General features: G+C 42.6%; 1 protein-coding gene and 1 pseudogene across 9 annotated transcripts in view; one reads left to right on the forward strand and one right to left on the reverse strand.

Moving 5' to 3' along the window:
* PAK3 (p21 (RAC1) activated kinase 3) overlaps positions 1-24,732 on the reverse strand; it is a 247,440-nt gene that overhangs the window by 84,473 nt on the left and 138,235 nt on the right. For all 9 annotated transcript variants that reach the window (XM_044235887.1, XM_044235885.1, XM_044235883.1 and 6 more), the window contains one exon: positions 7,972-8,173. In XM_044235887.1, coding sequence (XP_044091822.1) covers positions 7,972-8,146 — 175 coding nt within the window. In that variant the 5' untranslated portion in view covers positions 8,147-8,173. The remainder of the gene's footprint in view (positions 1-7,971; positions 8,174-24,732) is intronic.
* On the forward strand, positions 19,085-19,619 carry LOC122897600 (annotated as a pseudogene).

Here is a 24,732-nt window from a genome sequence, read left to right on the forward strand (position 1 = left end):
CAAACAGTGGGATATTCAGCCACCACTGGACTACAAGTCAGGGAGGATCTAAAGTCCAGGTCTGCCTTGCTTTGTAACCCGCAGTGGGACAACTTTGTGGACTTAACTTCTGAGTCCCTAACCTTTTGCCTTCCTCTACGAAATGGGGGCTAATCCTTGCTTCCGCCATAAGAGATCTGAAGGAGGCAACTGGTATGAAACCACCTTGAACACCGTTATCTCTAACTGCCATCCCAAATACATCATTTCATTAGCAATATATTCAGCAACAGGTGACTCTCTTTGCTGGAGATCTAATCTGCCACTTTTTTACTCAGCACTTCCCATCCTGTGAGTGATGTCTATGAAAATATAACTACTGAGAAAGAGGATTAGAATGGGCTGTTTTAAACACTCTGTGCTCTTATAATCTTTTATTATGTTAGCAAATCCCTAAGTATTTAGTTGGGAAGGCCCAGGGTGGAAGGTTCATTGTCCTCCTTCAGGTAGAACCTGTGAAAGCCATGAGCCCCCCAACAGAAGAACCTAGAAAATTTCGTTCTCAATAATTCATAGTCCCTAATCAGCATATCTGGAATTTCTTCATGCTTAGTTCATCCCCTCTGGTGAAACAGTAAGCCATGTCTTCCTGCCAGGTCTTCAGGGGCTATGGAAAACCATATGTATTCTCCAAAAGTTAGCAGCCTTTAATGTGCAGATAAAAACTCAAAAGTGGTACTTCCTTCTGCAAGAGCAGCTCCAGGCCCAATGTGTGTGTTTGGTGTTCCATGGGAATGCTGGAGGAAAGGACACGATGGTCCCACGTGAGCCCTTCTAGTGATCTCCACTCATGCACAGATAGCCCTCACCTGGAGGGGTATCTTCTTGAAAAATACTCAGCAACAACAATCATTCTGGCAAATCATTAGGACTCTTAGCCATCTCCTGCCAGGAAACACCCACTGGTTCTGCTCTCATTTACACCTAGTCCACACATGCAACAATTTTACTGGAAAATGTTTGAAAACAAAAGAAAACAAAACAAGGCAATGAAGCAATGTCCTAAGCCAGATACTCCTGTTCAAAGGATAATTATATAAGGCATGAGTTTGAGAGACAGAAAAAAAAGACCTAATTTGCTTTAAGACGGAAAGCAACTGCATATTCCCTAGCTAGTGTCCATTTTCCTCTGCTTGCAACACTTCACTTTCATGTTTGAAACAACTCTCTTCTGCCTTCCCCCTCTTCTCATTCATCCCCAGTATCCTCACTACCCCCTAACCTCCCCCTCACACACTGTTTGCTCTCTTGATTTAGATCTCCTTGTTGCTTCTTCCATTTCATGTATACATCTCCCAATCCAGAATTCCATACTTCTCTTGAATTTGACCATCTGCTCATTTTAGTGGGCCACCATACTGGCACCCATTTTCCCTCTTTATTGGCCTTGACATAGAAATGAAGGCCCTAGCAGACAGAGGAAATCACTATCCCACCTTCTTCCCATTTCAACCACAGGGCAAAGTGGTTCTACTCCTGGGGCATGGCACTGACCTTGGAGGACAGGCAAGATGCCACATCCTTGAGGCTTCCCAATGGCTAAGATCTTTGATCTCCAAAGAGCACTCTGCTGAGCTGTATGGTTTACATTTGAAGAACCAAGAAGAATGTAAAAACCATTCAGGATTTAGCAGTCTCTGACATCTGGCTGTCTGATAATTAATTTTGACTCCCAATCATTGCTAGTGCAATGATAATAACCTTGGGCTACTGCAAGATCCCAAAGGGTCTTTAGCATCACCAAAGAAAGACTGCATACTGTTCAGTCTAGTTATCACACTAAGTATTTTTTATTGTGCATTAATTAGATGAAAGTTAATAAAGTGCATTGACCAGAACATTTGATTAACACGACCATAAAGGATCAGTGAGTCTTCTTTAATATTATTGTCGCACAGCAAAGCCTTCCTGTATAGTGTATAGAGAAAAGAGCACATGCCAGGAATCAAAACAACTATATATATGCAATATAATAACAAAACTATATGGCGCTTAAAGAACTTTTTCACATATATGAACACCCTCATGCACAGCCTCGACTTTTTCAAGTAAGCAATATTTAAGCCTGCCAAGTACAAACACCAAATGAGAATCGAACCCACAGAATGCCCAAATCCAATGTTAGCACATCTCTATTTTCAAAATTTTTTCTCACCATCATTTCTTAAGAAAAAAAATGAAAAAATTTTTTTCTTCCCTTTTGAGTGGTGATGAAAAAATGGCTCCCTCTCCTGAAATTCAAATATGCTTCAAAGTATACCACCATCTTAAGGGAAAATGGGAGCCACCGCTGGCTTCTGGAGGCAAGGAGCAAACTAGAGTTTACCACGTGTTCCCTTTGGCCTGTTGCAAGGTAGTGTGATGAAGCCGAATATTCACAGGGCCAGGAGTCAGAGAGAACTTCCATTGGCTGCTATGTGATTCTAGGCTGCCTACTTAAATGCTTTGAACTTAAATGACCTCATCTGCAAAAAGAGGATAATACAGAGTAGTTGTGAGGATGAAAAGACTCAATACATATAAAGTGCCTGGCACATTTGGGCACCTGGGAATTAGTGAGTAAATGGTAGATGACCTCTTGTTCGTCTTGAGTTGACTTCTATCTACCTATCCCCTTGTACTCCTCCAGGGAGAGGGGCCTTCACTTCAATCCCAAGCTCATCAGCTCCCAAATCTCTCTGGGTCCCCCACGAACAAAAGGCACATAAACCGTGCTCTCTAAAGATACAGCTCTTGATACAGCATCGCATGTCCTCTGAAACCCGCCTAATGCTCCAGTGTGGCACATGACACGGGACACATAAAGCGCGCATCAGAAGACACAGACGTCACACAGAACATGTCACCTCCAAATGCAGCCTCACCTGCTTCTCTCCCACATGTTCCTCCAAGCTTCACATCCTTAACATTGATTATTTTTAGAGGCCCTATGCCGTCTGCAGGGTCCTGGCTGATTCATTTGCTTCATTGCATTTGCCCTACTGGTTTATTTATCCATGTAGTTTCTCAGATTCATTCATCCATGTACTTAGTCCCCTCCTTGTTCCCAAATGGGTATAAGGCGGCTTACAAGAAGACACAAAATACAGTATGATAGCATAAATTCAAAGTAGGTAAGAAAAGTAAAAGGGAAAAAAAACCTAGTACAGATACAGAAACATAAAATGGCGCCTGGAAGAAAGCCAATACAAAGTGCATACATACCGTACGGTCCCATTATGAGTGCTCTGCATGGGCCACACATTGGGCTCCAAGCTCTTTAGCAGCCGAGAAACCGGATCGGTCTCACCTTTCTCGGGGACCGTAAAATCAAATCAAAGCACTTGTTCAGGATGTCCTTTTCCTGCTCTACATCTTGAAAACTTTTCTATGATAAAGTATCATGGTGGGAAAAGGTCTCTCTTAATTCATTCTAATGCCAAGCTCCAGTTCCTGAAACAGTCTCTAACAAAGATAGATCCTCAATCTGGAAACTACAGCCGCTGCTTTTTATTTTGTTTCTTCCTTATCTCTTGAACTCCATTTGGTCAATGGAATGTAGCTATTACAAAGACTTCTTCAATGAGCAAAAATCTCTGCTTTCATTTAACTCAAGAGATAGACAATATAATGTTATTTATAACAAAAATTTGAGAAGGACCCCAAATATCCAACAAAATAACTGGTCAAATAAACCACGAAGCCACTGTATGGTGAAATATTACACACCATTAAAAATGGTATTTAGGAAAACTTATTAAAAATGTAGGAAAATATTTGTGATAAAACTTTTAAGTACATGTTAAGTAAAAAATGAAAAAATAAAACTGCACTATTAGGGTTTTACTTATGTAAAAACGCTGTATATGAGAATTTTATATATATAACCTATATCTATAGCTATATAACCTATATCTATATCTATATCCATATATAATAACACCACAAAAAAATCTGGAGAGAAATCCACTAAAATGTTATCATTTCTGAGATTTGTGAATACGGGCTACTTTTATTTTTTCTATCTATTTGTCCTTAGTTTCAATCTTTTTATATATTGATAAACAAGTTCCATATGATATGAAGAAAGAGGATGAGGAGGAAAAGTACCAACCCAGTGGTTATTTTTAGCTTGTAAAATTATGGGCAATTTTCATTTTCTTTAAAGTTTTCTATAATCAACATGTAAGTTCTAGTTAGACACAAAAGTACTTCAAACAAAAAAAAAAAGGAAAGAAAGAAACAAGAGTTCTAAAAAATCTGATTGTTTTGTTGTTTTGTTTTTAAGGTCCAGAATGATACAAATGTAATACCATCTCACCATATTGTAGCACTTTTTAATTTTAACAGCTCTCTAATACTTAGAATTGCATTTGGCTACCAGAAGGAGGTAGCCCGGGTATCACTCCCTACATTTAACAGGTGTTGAAACTCGGTGACTGGCCCAAAGTCACCATAATCAGTGGCTGAGCTGAACTCCAATCCAGGTTCTTCAGAGCCCAAATCCAGTACTCTTCCCATTCATTTGCAACTGATCATGCTATAACCCAAGGAGTCACCAAGAGGCAGAAAACAGGGAAACAGCGACCCCTCCTTACCTCTGAGGGTCAACTTCCCCTGCAACCCTCAAGGTAGTAGAGTTTAGCTGAGGAAAGTATGATTTTAGGAGGTTTCCCAAAAAGGGGAGGGGGCAGAGAAAGTGAGGTCACATGTGAACTCTTGAAAGCCCTCATGGATAATTTTTTTGCACAGTGAAACAAAACAGTAATAGCACATTACCTAAAGAAAATAATGAGAGTTTACATAGCTTAAATTTGTAAAAATGATAGGCTCTACAGCATTTCCATTTAGATCTTAAGATGATTTCCAGAGGTGATGAGGATGTCGTGCTCATTATGGCAGGGGGACAATGGGGGTGACAGTGAAATGATGAACAGGGGTGCACTGTTAGCTCAAATCATGGGTTTTCATATTCTCCCAAATCATTGGAATCCAATCCTGAAATTGGAACAACTTGCTTGTGCTTTTTGCCCTATCCAAGCAAGTGGTTTAAAGTGGTAAAACTTCATGACTAGCTCTTCTGAAGATGCTGTCTCCTGAAGTCTTTCCTGAAGATACTTTAGCACTTCTGGACAGAGTTCAAATTGAATTGTTCAAGCTTTGGGGCGCCTGGGTGGCTCAGTGGGTTAAAGCCTCTGCCTTCGGCTCAGGTCATGGTCCCAGGGTTCTGGGATCGAGCCCCACATCGGGCTCTCTGCTCAGTGGGGAGCCTGCTTTCTCCCCTCTCTCTCTCTGCCTGCCTCTCTGCCTACTTGTGATCTGTCTGTCAAATAAATAAATAAATAAATAAATAAAAAGAATTGTTCAAGCTTTGTCTAAAAGTGGCCTACCAAGTGTCTATTACGCATACTTAAATGGCCCTCCTTCATGATTTAGGCTCATCTGTGGGTGGTTTTTTCCGAATATCGTAGTGTAATAAGATTCTTAGCACCTCTTTATAGAGAGTTCAATGAAATCATTCACATTTGGTCTGAAGACAGCTTGTCAGCTGTCCAGTAACGATTTTAAATGGTTCTCCTCGATGACTGAAGTTCTGCGGAAGATGCTTTCTCTCCAAAGTGATATCTCGAAGGCATCACAGCACCTCCTTGCAGAGTTCTTCTAAACCACTCAATCTTTGAACAGGTTACGATTTGATGTATAAATATATCAATTTCTATTACTTTCTTGGAGAGGTTTTAATCATGTTCTGAAGACTCTGCACCTGTTGCTTCTAATTGTGTTTGTCTCCAGTCCCACAGCTTCCCAAATATCTTCCTCATCACTTATGATAATCACCCCTGGGGTACCGGAAGCTTCCTGAGAGTCATCCTCTAGCGGCATCAACAGGTTCAGTTTCAGCCAATGCATGCTCTTGGACCAAATGTTCTGCCTCATCTATAGGTTCTTCTTGAGCTAGACTCTGTTTGGAACAGATTGTTGAAAGTTATGTCACCATCTCTAGCCAGATTTTTTTTTTTTGTCAGCTTGTATTACTGAAAGGTTCTGTTAAATTATCTAATGTTTCTTTTATTAAGAAGACAACATTAGTGATAGTGTCAGAACCCCATGCATTAAGATCTTCAGACAGAGGAGGCTTTGTGAGATTCTGAACAACAAATGTATGCATTAGTTTGGCCTAAGTCTTCTTGAATGGCTGGATCACTGATCTAAGGGCTCAAGAGTTGCTCAAGCAACTCGTTATAAAGATAACCTTAACATGAAGGGGATACACTGGCAAATGCAGCTGAGACACCAGAAGGACTGGGAAGAATCAGCAGGCTCTGAATTCAAGATTTTTCTTTTCTTTTTTTTTCAGTTCCAAACTTCCACAAGAAAGCACTGTTCAAACCATTCCTTAACGAGAGAAGGAGTTATCCAGGCTTTTCTCTTTGTGTGCCAATACACCAGAAACTTGGCTTGGCTCCCCCTCCCCCAACCCTGAGAAGATGTGGACATAGGTTTGTGTCAGGCAGCAATGGTTTCACCATGAGGTCACTCCCAGGTGTTGGCACAAAACAAAAATGTCAGCCTCTCTGTTTTTGCTGAGCTTGTGTAGGCACTGGTTGGCTCTTTTTTCTTCAAAAGGACAAGTGGTATTATTTAAAGGCTTCCAAAGCATGGCAGTCTCAACCATGAAGATTCGGGCAGGCACACAGTCCCCTGCTTCAGTCGCTTCCTGCACTTGTGGCAGATGCAACACAGGAGTGGCAGGGACTCATGATTCTTTCTTCCGCACCACGCTCGCTGAGGACTTGGTCTCCTAGGCATAGCACACCAGAAATTTCTCAAACCATCCCTTGCTCTGGGCAGTTTTTTTTTTTTCCCCCTGGAACCCACTTCGGTATCTTAAAACACACCTTTGGCCATTCCTTGTGCGTGTTTGCAGACCCCTTGTGCGGAAAGTGCTTCATTGTCTTTTTGCTTGTCTTCACACACAGGGGTTTGACATTTCTATCCTCCTTCCCATATGGGTCACCAGAAATAAAGCTCCTTTTCAGTGACAGTGGCATACCAAGAGGCAATCCTGGTACTACTAAGAGTGTTGGCTTTCCTTACAGTATGAATTGTGGGACTCATTCACACCATGTAAGTGACTTGCGAAGCTATTTGTTTTAACTCAAAGGAGTGGATGGCAAGTGTCCCTTTCCTAAAGATACTCCCTTTTTTTCCTTTTTGGCAGTTTGCTGTGGTGCTTGCTTCACCCTTTTCCAGCTCAATAGTCACACTTTTAGAAGCCATATTTAAGTTTATGCTTATTAATGCAACCTGACCCCTATTTACCAGAGATTCTCTAGCCCCTCAGTATCACAAATGGTTTTATGAACAACACATGGATAAATGTCAATACATTGTTGTGATGCTCAGTGCAAATGGGGCTGATGGTGGAGGAATGAGAGAGGGAACAAAGGACTCAGAAGTGTCTTCCCACTTCATGACAGAGCCAGAGAGACAATCATGTGACAACTTGAGCTGCCTCCCGCATACACAATTCAGCATTTTCACCATTGTCAGAAAGGTATATAGAATTAAATCCACCTACACTCAAATTTCCAAAAAGGACAACTTACAGTTGGAAAGGAATTAAAACTCCCCTCTAAGTTAACGGAAAGAAAGTCACTATTCATATATTCAAGACAGTTCTGTTGTTATGACTTCCCTTGTTTGAACACCATGAATTCAATTTTACGTGAGATGCAAACACGGCCTAAGTGTATTTTCTATAAACCCACAGTTAAGTCAATCACATGTTATCCTCTGGCAAACCGCAACCTCTGAAGGTGTAGATGGAAAGGTCAGGCAGGCAGGCCCCACACAGCCAATGCTCCAGAAATGACTACCCAAGAAAGAAAGTGACAATGAAGGAAAAAAAAACACTAGCCCCTTTACAATGCCCGGCCACTGATACTTTACTTTTATCCCCTCCTCCTGGGAAGATAGAGCGAAGCCTGGCTTTCTTATTCTTCTCTTCCGGGGCCATGGGAAGTGGTTTGGAGCTGTGGTTGAGTGCTGAAGAATCTCGGTTGTTACTGTTCATCCTCAGCGGGGGAGCTGGGGGTTTCTCTTCATTATCCAGACTGTCAGACATTTTCAGTGACAATTGATTGCACAGCTCCTACAGAATAGGAGGAGAAAACAGGAATTGAGAAAGAAGCGGCCTTAAAAAAAATTATCCAGTAAAATGGGGATTCTGCCATCTTAGACACAAGAGCACTGGTCTCGCGTGGTCTCAGGTTTTGTGATGACCTTTTGGGGAAGCTTCTTTTCTAAAGGGGAGGGAGCTGCCTCCCTAAAGACAAATGACACCATTTCCCAAAGAAGATGAAGGTAATAATTAATGGCTCTTCAGTACCTACACACAAACACATCAAATCCCTTTCTATTTTCTGCTGTCCACTCACAGTCTTTTAATGAACAATTTACGATCTTCTTTAAAAATTCGACTCTGATTTTGGTGACACTCAGGAAGCACAACCTCTTCAAAGTCTGGGGTTAACACGAGTTTGGCTGTTTGATTGTTAATGGCCCCAAATAAGGATGTGTTAGCTGCTTTGACACTGGGATGCCGCTGGCGTCAGATTCTTACCTGTGTGTACCTGATGTACAAAACACACTCTACTGTTCTTTGAGAAATAACTGGGGCACAATCTAGTAGGCCTGACAGTGTTAGCTGACTTTGGGTGTACTGTTGGGGAAACAATGCCTCATCTTCAGGTAGCAGGTAGGAGATAAAGCTGAGCCAGATATCACCACAAGAAAAGAGGAGCTAGAACCAAGGAGAGGACCAGTTCCTGAGGAGACATTATACTTTCAACCTTGTCATGTTTTATGTCCTGAAATGGGGAATGAGGGCATTGGCCTGAGTAACAGGGTTGAAAGAACCAGTTGGGGTTTTGGCGACTTACCTGCTCTTAATTTATTACTTGTTAGTATCTTGTGCTAAGGGCTGAATGTGTTCAGGTTTCATCCCACTGGAAGGTAAAGTGACCTGGAAAAGCATGGACTCCCCGAGGAAGTGTTCCTGCTTGCAACTGTTTTCCTATTCTAATTCAAGTCCCTCTGCTAGGACCCCAGTGGAGGCTTGCCATCTCAAGTCATGCCTTTAGAGTATCTTCCAAGTGCATCTCCTGGTTGAATGCAAGATAAGTCAAATCCCAGTGCAACAGAATCTGTGTAAATTCAAGTATTAACTGGAGCTAATTTAGGAGTATAAGAGCTATCAAAAAATGACTTAGCAGATCACTTTATTCCAACAACATTTACTATAAACAAACAAGTACAGCAACGACCAGGGTCTCCTCATCACCTGTCGTAATGAGAAAGAATCTTTCATAATTATTTTTATGCCTTTAGTGGGTACAATGTGTTTATTATTCGCAGTCATGAACTCGGATGTCACGTGATGTGGAAGATTTTTAAAATTTTACCATGTCCTAAATTTTCTCTTATTTAAGTATTCGAGAACAGGTGAGTACCAATTAATAGTTTCTCCATCTGCACAGGTGACTGCCAATGAACAATGACTGGCTTGATCTTAATCTGGGCAAGAGATCTTTTTTCTTTTCCTTTGCCAAAGTGTCACATCTTGCATTATCTTAATGAATTTAAGACCCATTCTGTAGTTTTTTCAGTAATCATGCAAAGGGAAACACTCCGTAATAAAAGCTTGATCACCAATGCCAACCTGATTAACCTTGCTTTTTCCTATATAGGTGAAACCATAGCAGAAGATAAAGTGAAAAGCTATGATTTTAAGGATATACTCTATTAAATATTTTGACTAATATGTGGAACTCCTGCTAATGCATCTGCATTCCCTCTTGCATTTTAAATGTGGTTCTTCTAAATTCACTGTTTCTCCAGAAGAAAAGCAAGTTGAACACTGACTTTACCAGCAGCCATACTCTGTAGTGGACAGGTTCCCAGTTTTTATTTAGTCAGTGAGAATTTGCCACAGAAAGCACTCATTTTTTGTGTTTTTGTTTGTTTTACTTTTGGGGGTTTAAAAATAATGCTTGAGTAAGGGGTGATTATTACATAAAGCTCAGATAGCTTGGTAAAAATAATGAAATTTGAAAGCCATTGCAAAAAAAACAATGACACACCCCCCAAAAAACCCCAAACATCTAAGGATTTAAATAGAAATCAGAAATCACAGAGAGAGAAGGGATAATACATATTTTCTGATAACCTATTACATAACTTAAGATGATGAAAGTTGGAGAAACAGGCATGGCCTCTGAAATATGATATATGAAGCTGGCCTTACATAATAAGGTAAGCAAGAGTCTGGGCCAGTCAGGGTTCTAGTACACCTACGTAATTCAAAATACTAGGCTCCTTTGTTCTTGATCAGTTAGGTGTGGCTAACGGACTGGTGTTTTTTGTTCCAATTACTCTCTGGCTAGTGACTCAACAGGTAGGTGCCCTGCTTCTTTTCAAGCTGCCTGATTATTCTGACCTCATTTGACCAGGTATGTTTTTGGCTGGGAAAAAAGAGGGGTAGAAAACCCTAACTATACTCCCCTATGTTACACTTGAAATCACAGATCAAAAAGTTGCCCACTACATGCTTGCTGTGGTCTGTAACACAGGCATCTGTGAGGGACCCAGCTTATATCCACACCTTTCTATTGCCCAGCAAACTGGAATTGCTTTAGCTCTATTCAACTCATCCAGGGATTGTAAGAGGAATTGGAATCCACCTCTCACAGGGATAGAAAAGAATCTGAGAAATCCTTGTCTAGTTAAACACTAAAAATGGCAAGCCTGGAGCAAACCATCGTTCAGTTTTACCTAGACATTTCCGATTTGGTTTTGCTTGAGTTGTCCTGATATTACTTCAGTTCTTTATTTCCCACTCCCAGGCACAACTAACCTTCATCTCCTAATTATTCCAGAGAATTCTGATTTGGTGACAAAAGGATAGTGTAGGAGGCTCTTGTTATCTCTAACTCACCTTCAAAGCAAGTGCTTCAAAGCAAGCTTTCAGAAGACCGATGGAAAAAGGGTATGGGCCTGTGAGGAAGCTCAGCTGTTAATATGTTTGTTTTCCAAGTGGAAAGTGTTTCTGATTATTCCAGAAATGTAGAAGAACGGGGGATTCGATTATTTTATGTTTGTAAACAATGCCAATTTACTAAACCAGGTCCCTCCCCTGAGACAGCTTTCTACAAAGGATACTATTAATGGATTGCTGGTTCAATCTGCCTATGATGTCATTATTTCCAAGATCTTGAAAGAGACTATTTTGTTTGGGGTGGCTGTAGGCTCTATTTCAAGAATTGTACAAAAGTGCCATTATTCTCTAGGAACCCAATCAAAAAACTGTTTATCTTTAAAGTTTAACTGTTGTTGTTCACTTCTGCAACAGAACAGAAACTGGCAAGCGAGTGGCACACTGGATCTAGCCCCAGCCCATTCATTTCACTTTTAGAACTTGGCCCTTCGCATCGTGGAGAAGGAGCTAACTTTAATGGACAACCAGCAACAGTTTATATCTGTTCATAACTTGATTTACTATTTGGCTACTGGGATTTTCAGAGAGAATGCGAGCGGCTCCTCTGGATGGTGTATATTTTTGATCTGGCCCTTGGGACTTCATGTAGCTTACGGATGCTCTGTAATTATAAGTGAAATTTATCAGCAATAAGAAATGAGCCTCTTGTTTCAGGATAACCAAGGAGGCTGGACATCCCTTTCTTCAGAGTACTAGAAACTATTACTTCTCTCTTCCCCTTCCTCCTTAGCTTTTTTCTTCTCTCTATTCCACACTCCATCCAACTCCACCCCCAAGTGTGAGGGCAGGCATGCACACACAGGCACATACACAAACATGCATACACAGACACCCCCCCACAGCTTTTCACTGACTTGTGTTTTATTTTTTCTTAATTTTTAAAAGGTTTTATTTATTTATTTGAGAGACAGAGAGCATGAGAGAGAGAGAGAGAGAGAGCAAGTAGGAGAATGGGGGAGAGGCAAAGGAAGAGAGAGAAGCAGACTCCCCACTGAGCAAGGAGTCTGATGTGGGGCCTGATCCCAAGACCCTGGGATCAAGACCTGAGTTGAAGGCAGCCATTTCACTGACTGAGCCACCCTCACACCCCTGACTTGCGTTTTAACACAAAGATTTAGTGCAAAGCATTTTAGAGGAAAACTTTAATCAAGATCTATGGCGGCATTCAATGAAATGATTAGGCATTAAAAACAACTGTCATGGGACACCTGGGTGGCTCAGTGGGTTAAGCCGCTGCCTTCGGCTCAGGTCATGATCTCAGGGTCCTGGATCGAGCCCCACATCGGGCTCTCTGCTTGGTGGGGAGCCTGCTTCCCCCTCTCTCTCTGCCTGCCTCTCTGCCTACTTGTGATCTCGCTCTCTCTCTGTGTCAAATAAATTAATAAATAAAATCTTAAAAAAAAAAAACCAAGTGTCATTATTCACTCATTCCTCAAAAATGAGCTCACTCAGCACAGTGCCACACCAGACACTCAGTGAGTGCTCAGTAGATTAAAAGAGAAAGCCACCAACTTACATGTTGCAGGAGTCAAGAGGACAGAGAAATGAGCCATTGTACTCCAGCTAGTATGGTAAAAATTCATACTACGGCATCAGTGTTGAATTGGATACAATAAAAATGCCCATTTGCTACAGGTGTGTGAAGGGTGAGAATCCATGAAACACTGGCCCTATGATTTTCAAGGCCTCCTATTAAGTCACAAGCAACTGAAAGAAATGTTTTAATCAGACCTCGTGCCATCAGAGACAACCCACATGTCTGTATCATTCTGTCTGCTTTCAAAATCAAAATAATTGTTTATTTGCATATTCCCCAATGAGAAACAAACTAATACTGGCCTCCTTTCAAAAACAAAAGCGCAGGCCAGCAGATGCACAGCCATGATTTAAAAAAAAAAAAGGCTAGAGGCAGAGCACACCAATATTGCTGAACACCCTCTTCCTACTGAACTAGAGCATGTAACATAGAAAGGAGATGTAGACTAGGGGGAACTTCCAGGGGGGACTTCCTAATGTTTCTGAGATACTACACAAAGAATAGGGTTGCAAGACACCTTGGGCTTATCAAATGACAGCCAAACTGACAAGAGCACATATGAAAGGAGATGGATTTTAGGATCTCAAAATAGAGTAAACAAGTCACAAAGCTCTATGTTAAAACATGTAACAACACAGAAGAGTCTTTCAAATTTCTAGGAATTGGGAGACCTTGATTAACAAGAGTTAGCTCTATAGATCACGGAATAATTGAGCTTTTAATGACAGCCTCCTGACTTGGAAGTGTTATGTAAATATAGATGTAAAATCAGCCAAAGTGTTTCCTGAGACAATGTTGTCAGTGCTGGGCTGTTCTTAGTATTTGAGGACGAAGAGAACAATGGACACACTGAATTTTACTTGGGTGGTGGGGAAAAAAGGATCCAAGAGCTACCTGCTGGCTCCTTCCTTGGCTCCTTTGTAAACAAAGCCACCCATTTTCAAGATGGCTCACTGACCTTCCATGTATCCTTTACTAGCCTACGCTGATACAAAACCCACTCATCCTGGACACATTATTGGCAACTGAAACAACCAGCTTATGACTGACAATGCAAGAAGATGTAGGGGACTGTTTTCAATTGCCCCAAACCCCCCAAACAACCACCGAGTCATTCCAAAGGGAACAGCATATTATAATTGGGAAGACATCGCTTTGCATTTCAACAGCAACCCGCATCCGAAGATTTCTAGCGGCTTTTTGGAAATTAAGTCCCATAGTATGCTGAGATGCCAAAGAGGAGGGAAAGAACATTCACCTCATTTGACAGAGAGAATGAGTCAGGTCCGAGTCTCCCAGCAGCTCCAAACCTGCACTCCTCGCATTCCCAAGCTAGGTGGACGAGGGACAGCTAATGACAGGCAGCCAGATGGGCCCAGCTTGGCAGATCTGTCACCTCGTCTCAAACCACACATAGAGCTGTATCATAAGCTCCTTGAAGGTAAGGACCCCTCCTCAGTCTTAACTGTATGCTTTCACGCTGCCTCATACGGTGCCTCGTTCCCAGCCGGCATTAAATACACACATGAAGTAGTGAACAGAATTCTATACGTTCTGTGCATTTATCGCCGCTCTGAGTACGTTTTTCACCATGTTGCAAAAGCCTGTATGCCTACTCAAAGCAGATCTGAGCCAAGAAGCCATGTTTGGAAAAACCGGCCATAGTCTAGCTGCCAAGCCAGTGGGCACGGCATAGAAGTCAGCCACCAGCTGATGAGCAAGACCTCATTTTTTTGTTTATTCCACAAATTTGTAACATCCCAAGAGCTTCCACCCTCATTTGAGCTAAACACCACCATGTGAAGAAGGGAGTAGCGGCCCTGTCTCCACCATGAGGAATTTATAGAGCACCGAGTCTGACTTACCCAGGGTCACAAAGTGTGAGAGGTGAGATGAGAATCTCAGATGCTCCTCGATTTCCCTTCCAGGACACCCACGCAATGTGCACCCAAGGAAACCAGCCCCACACGCATACTCCTTGTTTATACACTCCTATCAGCTCCACATACTCCTAAGACAGTTCTAGTTTTCTCATTTCAACCCACCGGGGGCTGGTACTTACTGGTTTCACCCACTGTTCTCATCCAAAGACCCAAGGCTAGGTGATTAACTGACTGGACTCCAACAGGTTGCGTTGGCCAGGAGAACCAATTCTTAGACGGCCTTGTTTTGGAGCCTGTCTGTTCTGGGGCACTCACCGAGGGGACTCTGCTATCAGAGACAGGGGTGTGCTGTTTCAGAGAGCCTTGCCTGGGAGATACCATTACAGTGTGTAATGGAGGGAAGCCATTTCTAAGATCATTTGATCAGGAAGAACTGAGCTCCTTGTTAGGTGGATTTGCAGAAGCAGCCGGACAAGCAAGGGAGGTACTGGCTCTTTTTACAGTCGCCTGGTTTCAATCTTAGATCCTGTGGACGATAGCTCGCTACTGACATACATACAGCCACGGTCACACAGAATACATTCGTGTTTGCTCTCATCCACACAGGCAAATGAGGTCAGTTCTGCCGTAGTCCTGTTCTCTGCTAACGTCTTTAATGAGTGACTTCCATTATTTGCGGCAGGAACTTGACATTAATTAAATCCAATAAGCCAACCTATTATAGTTGCAAATTTCAAAGACAGGCTGCAAATGAGGAAATCAATAGGTAGACCCCGGCATCCAGACCTCATATACTGCATGTATTATGTAGAACCAATAGTCCTTATTGGAACTTCTCAAGCTTCTAAATGTATGCAGCACCACACATTTAATATTCATTGTGTATGCTGCCGTGAGCTAATGCCAAGAAAATGCTAATGATCATCTGATGTGTATTTATATTTGCAAACTGATGCATTATTATGGGTTTCAGCTTTTACATTTCCAACACTGATGCTTCTGAGAAGAGAAAATAAGATGTGTAAAGAACAGAGGTAGATGATTTCTTAAGCATTAAAAACAGCCACCACCACCACCCCCCAAGGTAAATACTCAGATACCTCAAAGAAATGTGTGGGAAAAAGAAAAGGGAAGCAAAGATTAGCAATAAAACATTTCCTAATTCTCAAAACAGACTGTGGTATCCTTGGAGGCATTCAGATGGGAAAAATTAGATGCAGACGGACAGCCCCAGTGAACAGGATATGGTAAGCCAACATCTTGAGTCTCTGGGGTTTTAGCTGCTCTGTTACTATGCATGGGTGATAATTACACCCTTCCCTGACCCACTCCAGTGAAAAAAACCCACAAATTTCCTCAAATTCAGGTCTAAAAATTCAATTCCTGAATTTGCTAAGGTTTTTGGTACACCAAGCAGATGCCTGGATGTTGATTTCCAACCTGTGTGCTGCAGCTCATCGTCCTAGGTTCTCGCTCTGTTCTCAGTTAGTCTGTCCCCAAATCAGTTTTCTGCAAGTAGGTGGCAGCTGCAGTTGGAAGAGGGGAGATGCATGGGGTCGACAGAGACCTTCCTATCATTTCTGAAGCATTTCTAAAGCAGGAATTTGGATGGATTTGCAAAGCTCGTATTTCATCCAAATGAATGAACAAATGAATGATGGCATCTTGTCAGAACTGGAGGTCAAAGAAGATGAGCAGGCATAAAATGCAGCCACTCCTTTTCAAGCTTCTGCCCTTGACCCAAGTTTCTGTGCCCACATTTGAAGAGAGCTGTGTGTGTATCTCAACATCTTATTTGGGGACTATGGTTAAAGAAGAGGAAATACTACCTACTTAAAAAAAAACGCTTCCCTTCAATACTAAAGGAAGAATGGGCTGTGACAACACCTACTTTCCATATATCCCACTTCACAGATGGTAGGAGACTATGATTCAGTTGGCCAGAGCTTTGGTGGCTGGAATCCCTGCTCTCCACCCCCAACCAAAGACAAAGTTTTGGTCTTCATCAAACTGGCCCAGGGTCTATGAAAAGATCATACCCCACTCAGAGAAATCCTTTGAGAATCCAAAAACCTGATCTGATGAATGACCTCACAACGGAGTGTGCTGGTTTTCCCAGCTTACACAAGTTCTTCATTTGCAAGGTGTTGGAGCTACCAGGTGGTCTGTTCCCCTTGCTACACCTTTCTCCACTGACTGGGGAGAGCTGCCACTGTCTGCTTACAGAAGACATGGCTCACCACTGGTCCGTGTGGGGGCGGATCTGCCCTCCAGCACACAGTGTCAGCTTTGCTTCCCCAGTACTCTTTCTTTCTTTCTTTCTTTCTTTCTTTCTTTCTTTCTTTCTTTCTTTCTCTCTCTCTCTCTCTCTCTCTCTCACACACACACACACACACACACACACAGAGGACAGAAAGACAGCCCTGTAAGACTTTCTGTAGCCCTGGGAATCCCCTGGGTTGAGATCACAGGGCCTGGACCTCACCTCAAGGGAAGACTTGGTGCCCAGCAGGGGAACTGCAGATAAAACAGAAGCAGGGTTTGGTGCCAGGAGCTGGAGTCAGCAGGCCTGAGTGGGGATCCATTGGCAGGTTCTAAATTCCTCCCATGGAGCCTGGACCGTGGCCTAGCACATAGCCCGACAAAAACTCGGGCAGGAACAAGGAGAGGAAAGCTGGTATTCATAATAAATTATCTAACTCTGGGTTATAACTCTGCATCAGACAATGTCCATCTCAGAGTGCTCTTTCTGCTTTAAGACTGAGCCCAATACGCTGCCTGCCCCTATGGTCACGTAAGCCAACCACCAGCTGCTTCTGGCCTTTTGAAGGTTGCCTCGGCATACCCTATCCTCTTCTGCCCTGATAGAGAATGAGACTTTGCAGGTTATACTGCTGTGTAAAGAGAGGACAAGAGAAGATCTTCCGTCAGACTGACTTTGCTTTTTCTAGAGAAAGAAACCAACTGCATGGGTTCTTCTTGTTGATTTCTGGTTGACTCTTGGTTCAAAGAATTCTGAGACTGATACAGAAACATACTGCCCTCTGAGGTGTCCGACAGTAACTCTAAGAATATGCCTCTTAAGTAACCCATCTGTGCCTGCATCCACACACTCAAACAACAAATACTGACTTAAGCTTATGTGCCAGGTGACATACTAGGCACTGGAAAGGAGATTATAGATTTGAGAAGTGGGTTTCATCTCTGGCTGCATAAAAATAGATAAAAGTACAACTACAACTACAAAACAAGTCAGGGCATGTGCATTGTGGAATGAAGGGTGCTAAAAAAAAAGAGGAACTGCAACAGTTCACAAGAGGGTAAGACTCTCTGACTGCCCTCTTACTTGATGAGAAATCAGGGCCAATAACCATACACCCATCTCTACATAAGAGGAGTACTGCACATTGTTCCAAAGAACATCATTGACTTGCCTTTCATTCCCATGCTACCAACACCCAGAGGCCCCAGGTGCTGGGTCAGGTACAGAGGGCATACAAAGAGAGATGAAGGGCAGTCCCTATCTTCAAAGAGCTCACAGTCTAGTGAGGATGACAGACATACACAGTAGGAAATGTAGTACAATGAGACCCTTGGCATAGGAAGCTTTGGAGGGACACAGCAGGGAGGATGATATGTCCCGAGAAGGGTGAGAGGACACAGTACTGGAGCAGGGTATTGAAGGATGAGTAGGAGTTCCCTAGGTTCTAGGCAAGCCGTGAATAAGGTACCAGTCTGCCCTTGAAGAGAATTAAAGTGTAATCAGTGATGGCCACAGATGTTGGCCATCCTTGTAGTGAGTACAACGATGGCAGCAGGTTGCTACTGAAGGTCAGAGTCAGGGTCCTTTTCAGAGTCAGAGTCCTTTCCTTTGCAAAGGAAGTACACTTGAGCTGAATTCAGCAGAACAACTAACCACACCATGGCGAGTATATGTCTTGGCACAAGGAACGTGATGTGTTAGGTAGGGCCCAGAGAAGATTAGAAATAATGTAGTGTACTAGAGGAGCTACCGGTAACTTGGTTGGACCACAGTAAAGAAGAGGGATAGAAAAAATAACACCAGTAGAGACCAAATGAAGACGGTTCTTGTATGCCCTTTTTCTGGGGTTTGGCCTCTTCCTGTCTAGGTGAAGAGGCCTCAAGCCATGGGATGGCATGACTAACTGTGAACGTCAGAATATTTACTTGGGTGAGAAGGTGGCAGATGTCCAATGCTGAAGACTCAGTTAATTTTTCCGCCATAGGGTGGAATATTCTAGGTAACAACATGGAAATAATTTGGAAGAAACAGTACTGAACAGGTGAGCCGGGGGAGAAAGCAAGCACAGGCACCAGGGGATTGGAAAGACAGCAGGAAGGATGTTTCAAGAGGGGTCTGTTTTGGACACTGGCCAAAGATAGCAGGGATGTTAGGCCTGGTGGGATTAACTGGTCCAAGGATCATGAATGGAAATATAGTTCTAGGGGCACCTGGGTAGCTCAGTTGTTAAGCATCTGCCTTCGGCTCAGGACATGATCCCAGGGTCCTGGGATCGAGCCCCAACTCAAGCTCCCTGCTTTGCAAGAAACCTGCTTCTCACTCTTTTCCTCTCTGGCTGCTTGAAGCTCGGCCGCCATCATGAACGACACAGTAACTATCCAGACCAGGAAGTTCATGACCAACTGACTACTTCAGCGCAAACAAATGGTTATTGATGTCCTTCATCCTGGAAAAGCAATAGTACCTAAGACAGAAATTCGGGAAAAACTAGCCAAAATGTACAAGACCACACCAGATGTCATATTTGTATTTGGATTCAGAACCCATTTTGGTGGTGGCAAGACAACTGGCTTTGCATGATTTATGATTCCTTGGATTATGCAAAGAAAAATGAGCCCAAACACAGACTTGCAAGACATGGTCTGTATGAGAAGAAAAAGACCTCAAGAAAACAGCAAAAAGAACACAAGAACAGAATGAAGAAACTCAGGGGGACTGCGAAAGCCAATGTTGGTGCTGGCAAAAAGAAGTGAGCTGGAGATTGGACAACAGAAGGAGTAAAGATGCTGCAGTGGCTTTATCTGTCGTGATTGTGCAGATTTTTCATGAGAGGATTAATAAACTAAGAATGTTAATGTGGAAAAAAAAAAGAAGATTGTTTTTCCCTTTCCCACTCTCCGTGCTGGCGTTCCCTGTTCTTGCTATCTCTTTCTCTGTCAAATAAATAAATAAAATCTTAAAAAAAAGAAAGAAATACAGTTCTATCCCAAAAGGCCCAAAACAATGTGGGAGGCCAAATTCTTTTTTTTTTTTTAAGTCTTTGGGTTTTTTCCAGCTTTCCTGGGGTATAATTAAAAAATAAGAATTGTATATGCTTAAGGTATACCATGTGAAGTTCTGAGATATGTATACACCGTGAAGTGGTTACAATTCAACTTAAGTGATACAGCCAGCACCTTACATAGTTACTTTTTTTTTTTTTTTTTTTTTTTTGGTGTGGTGAGAACATGCAAAATCTTCACTCAGCAAATTTCAAGTGCACAATATGATATGATTAACTATAGTCACTGTGCTATGTATTAGGTCCCTGGTTTAACCTTTAGTTTCTGTTGGGGATTCCAAATAGAACTGTGTCTCAGTTTCACTTTTGTTTGGGTTTTATCTGTTTCTCGGGGTCTTTTCAAACAAGAGTAAATGACTAGCTTAGAATGGTGGGAGGTAAAACTATAGATTATGTTGGAAGCCTCTCATGTCAGCAGTTATTAAAGCACCAATAATCACTGTATTCCCATAAGAACAATAAGGACAAACTGTTCTAATGATTTTAGCCAATTTAACAGTATTTATGACTTTTAGGGAAAATACCTTTCAACTTTTTTTTTTAAAAGATTTTATTTATTTATTTGACAGAGAGAGATCACAAGTAGGCAGAGAGGCAGGCAGAGAGAGAGAGAGAGAGAGAGAGAGATGAGGAAGCAGGCTCCCTGCTGAGCAGAGAGCCCGATGCGGGACTCGATCCCAGGACCCTGAGATCATGACCTGAGCCGAAGGCAGCGGCTTAACCCACTGAGCCACCCAGGCGCCCACCTTTCAACTTTTATATAGACTCTACTCACATAAAAATTCTACAAAGACTAGTTAGTACCCACAAAGGGACCTCGAATGGGTAACTTTTATAAAAGCCAAAATACAAAGGAAAGAACATACGCACAGGGACATGGTATATATCTCTGCAAAAATTAAACTAGGACTATCTGATGGGAGGCACAACAAATATCTAAGCATCTTGACTTTGAGAGGTAGAAAACCACATAACAAGTCATAACAAGCAGGAGGAAACATCAGTTCACAGGTGGTGGGGAAAAAATCTCTTTTCAGCTATCTAGCCCTCTCAACAGAGACACCGAGATTAGAGACAATAAATACAAATGTAACAGCTGCTCTAACATGTGGATCTGGCATCATGAAATGGTTCAAGAGAGATGGACATGTGCACTGTAGATATGAACCTGAAGACCATCAGCATGGGAGGGGAGGTACACAACTGCCCAGGTAAGTGTACAGAGTAAGAGAGAAGAAAAGACTGCTGGGGAACACCAACATCTAGGGGCTAGAAGAGGAAAAAGAACCAGAGACCCCTGAGGAATGTGGTTAAAGAAGTGGAGGAACTTGCTAGATGTCTTGGAAACCAAGAGAAGAGTACTTCACTTTGAGTATGGGTATGAGGCAGGCACCTACACACATACACACAAGAGAAAGAAAAAGCCACACAGAGGTAAAAAACGCTCCACTTTGCGTCCTTCCATCCTTTCGCTAGAGTTGACTGAGATTGATGTCATGTCACTTTCATGTCAAGAAAAACAGCCATGTGGCACCAGCGGTCTGTGGATGTGCTTCAGAATGCTTTAAGGAATTCCACACTCTGGACATCTGGTGTTACTCGAGCAGCCTGAACAAACCCACATAGCATGCCTGGAGAAAGACCTTCCTTTTGGTAAAGAATACCACGGTGGCCACTTATCACTCAGCCTTGTTGCAAAGCACACTCTTAAGAGATCATATTTGTTGCACTCCAACACTGTATCAGACATTGCACAGGATACAAAGAAAAATACAATAGGGTGGGGCTAGCAAATGAATCGTGGCTAGTATTCAATTTTCTTTTTCCACAAGAAGGATTATGCTCAGTTCAAACAGCTCTTATTTGTTCAATGTAGTCCCGAAAGGCATTGCCAAGCCAAGACACAGATGTTCAGTGTGGCTGGGTCCCACCTCAGTCTAGTAGTGCTGCTAATGAGATTCATGACCTTGGATACATCCGTGACCCTTTTGAACCTGTTTCCTCATGTATGAAAGGGGACTACATTGCCAAGAGGTTGTGAGAACCAAAGAATCCAAAGGTGGGAAATATGTGGAAGCAATTCTAGATATTCTACCCAGAGAAGATGCTTATGATTATGACCTTAGTTTTCACGAGCCATAAACAAAATCACCAGCATCGGGATCTCATGTTACTTACTCCTGCACAAGTTCATGCCACTTGTGTAACTATATTAGGTATTATTATTTCCATTTTACAGATGAAATGGACCTCCAGAGACATCAAATCACCAGCCAAGAACATAGAGTGGAAGAGTAAGACTATAACCCTATGTCTGTGGGGCTCCAAAGCCCATGCTTTGATATCTGCCTCCTCAGCCACACAACAGTTCCATGGGACATAATGTGTTCTCAGTTACTCATAGCCTTTGCATGAACACGGATGTCCTGAGGGCTTCACAGTGAACTGTTTCTCCACTGTGCCACTTAGGACCAAAGCCAGGAAATGGGCAAACCCTCTGCCCGCAAAACAGACATTTCAACAATAGAATCAAGGGCAGAGGTGTGTCTATAGTTAGATACTAAACTTCTGTCTCCCCCAGGATAGGGAGTCTGCCTCTCCTGTTCTCCTCTACAAAGGTTCTACACCAGCAAATAAAGGTGACATCACTGGGGACTTCCTGCTTTCAAGGGAAAAGTTGTAGGACTAGAAGAGACAGGTACATGACCAAGAAACACTGTTTCAATGTCCAGAGAAGCATGTCCCAGAAGGACCCAGGAATGGTGGCAACTCTCCATAGGTTAGTTCTGTTCTTCCCTCAGCGTCTTAGGTGGGGTTGAACACTGCCTCCTAGCTTATGGTAAGCAGAAATGTAAAGAAAGCAGGCAACCAATCCTGTGAAAATCAGCTTGTTGGCTGCAAAGAACCATCTTCTTTCTCTGCTGTCTTTGGGTTCTGCTCCTCTGAAGGCACCCACCTCAGAGGGCTGTGGTAAGGGTAAGAAGGTCTATCATTTGTTGAGCACATACTGTTGGCTGGACAGTGGGCTACATGCTTATGTACACTGGCTCATTCCATCCTCATTACAACTCAGTGAGGGAGAATATATTATTGTCCCTCCCATTTTACAGATGAGGAAATTGAGCTTTAAGAGGGATGAGTAATTGACTCAAACCAGGTTCTGCAGCTAGGAAGCAGCCAAACTGGGATTCAAATGCCTGTCTTTGGACTCTAGAGCTGGTGTTCCTAATTTCTCTATTGTAATGGATGAATGGGTTATTAACTGTTTTGGAAAGTCTAAGATATCATATAAATGCATGGGGATGGGTTGGTTCACTTAGTACTTCACAAGGCATCCAAGTGAATTCAGGCAGGTGCATTTTTTTTCCTTCCTAAAATTCACCCAGTCCTGTAAAATTACATAAATTGCTTTTGGTGACTCTCAGCATATCCACAGAAATGGTCAAATGTAAATTTGCCAGGCTATTTCTCTAAAGCCATCTCTTGGAGGAGGTGGTGGCTAAATTTTAACTCAGTATAAAATTTCCATTGATGTCTATAGCTCACTTTCCTTCCTCTACCTTAGGCACAGTTGACAAAGGGCTCTGCTACACCATCTTCTGGAAAGATGGCACATCTTGGGATGAGGCAAGAGGTCTACAAAGAAGTTTGCTTTGGGAAATGACTACCCAACATCCTGGCTGCTGTTCCCAACCACCCATGCGCTCTCAAGGCCTTGGGAGTCTGAAGACCACTGGCTGATAAAGAATGCCCCAATCCCAAGCTTCAAGACTGTTAACTTGTGGTACTGTTGCACAGTGTGATTATTTTTTCCATTGGAATGATGGTACCTCAAGGGCAGGGTATGTTTCTTTCCTCCATCTGAATCTCTTTCTGGGTCTAGCACTCGATAGGGCCCCTAGGACATCCTCAATCTACACTGAGTAATGTCACTGGAATTCTGGGTTTGAGGAAGACAGGCATTGGATCTGTCCTGACACATTGCCGTCCACCCACGTCTTTCAGTTTCTTACTGGAGTTTCACAAGTAGCTGCTCTGGACCTGGCATCACACTAGATCGTGGGAATCTAAAATAAGTTAGATGATGTGGTCTCTGCTTTCCAAGAAGGCCTCAGTCTAATCGCAGGTGTAGAGGGTAATGTGTGGTATTTCAGAGTACAGGCTTTTCCCCATGGTGCTAGAGTCCATTATCAAAGGGCAGCTTGGGCCTAGTTTGCCCTCATCTTTCCTCCAGAAAGAGTCCAGTAGGGGAAGCCACAGATTAAGGAGGCCCCTACAAGGTGCTTTCATGTTTCTAAATCTCTCATCAGGAATTGGGATGGCACAGGATTCTGGCACCATGCCCCCCAATTTACTGGTTGGTTCATTCCTGGGATTTGCACTTCTTTTTACCCTCTTGCAGGGAAATCTACAGTCTGTCTGGAACACAAGGAAGTTTCTTCAGCTTGCCTTTATCCACGCCTACTGAGAAATTTCCTCTGTTAACTTGTCAGTAGCAGCTGTTGAAATTCCAGTGGGGTCTATGTGTGCACATACAGAAACTTGAATACCACGTTCCAGGGCTAACAGGGGAAGAGTAGACCTTGCTAGGCTAGAGGTGCCTACCGGAAACAGTAGAGAATTCCAGATCAGAAACATAAAATCAGACACCTACACTTTTGCCTAGGGAACCAATGTGAGTGCATAAAGAAACACGCATTACCTTGCCCCCCAACCCTTGGGAGAGAAAGGAAGTGGCAAGTTAGGCCATAAACTTCCAGAAAATAAACCACCTGAACCCCAACCCCTTTTGGGTAGACCAGCTAAGATCTATTAGGGATGACTTATGTAAAATAAAATTATGGCAAAAGGATGTAAGAGTTGATCTGTGGGATTGAGCTTTCTCTTTTTAATCCTAGACATAAATTGCAC

The sequence above is a fragment of the Neovison vison genome, chromosome X (genome assembly GCF_020171115.1).
Source record: "Neovison vison isolate M4711 chromosome X, ASM_NN_V1, whole genome shotgun sequence".
NCBI lineage: Eukaryota > Metazoa > Chordata > Mammalia > Carnivora > Mustelidae > Neogale > Neogale vison.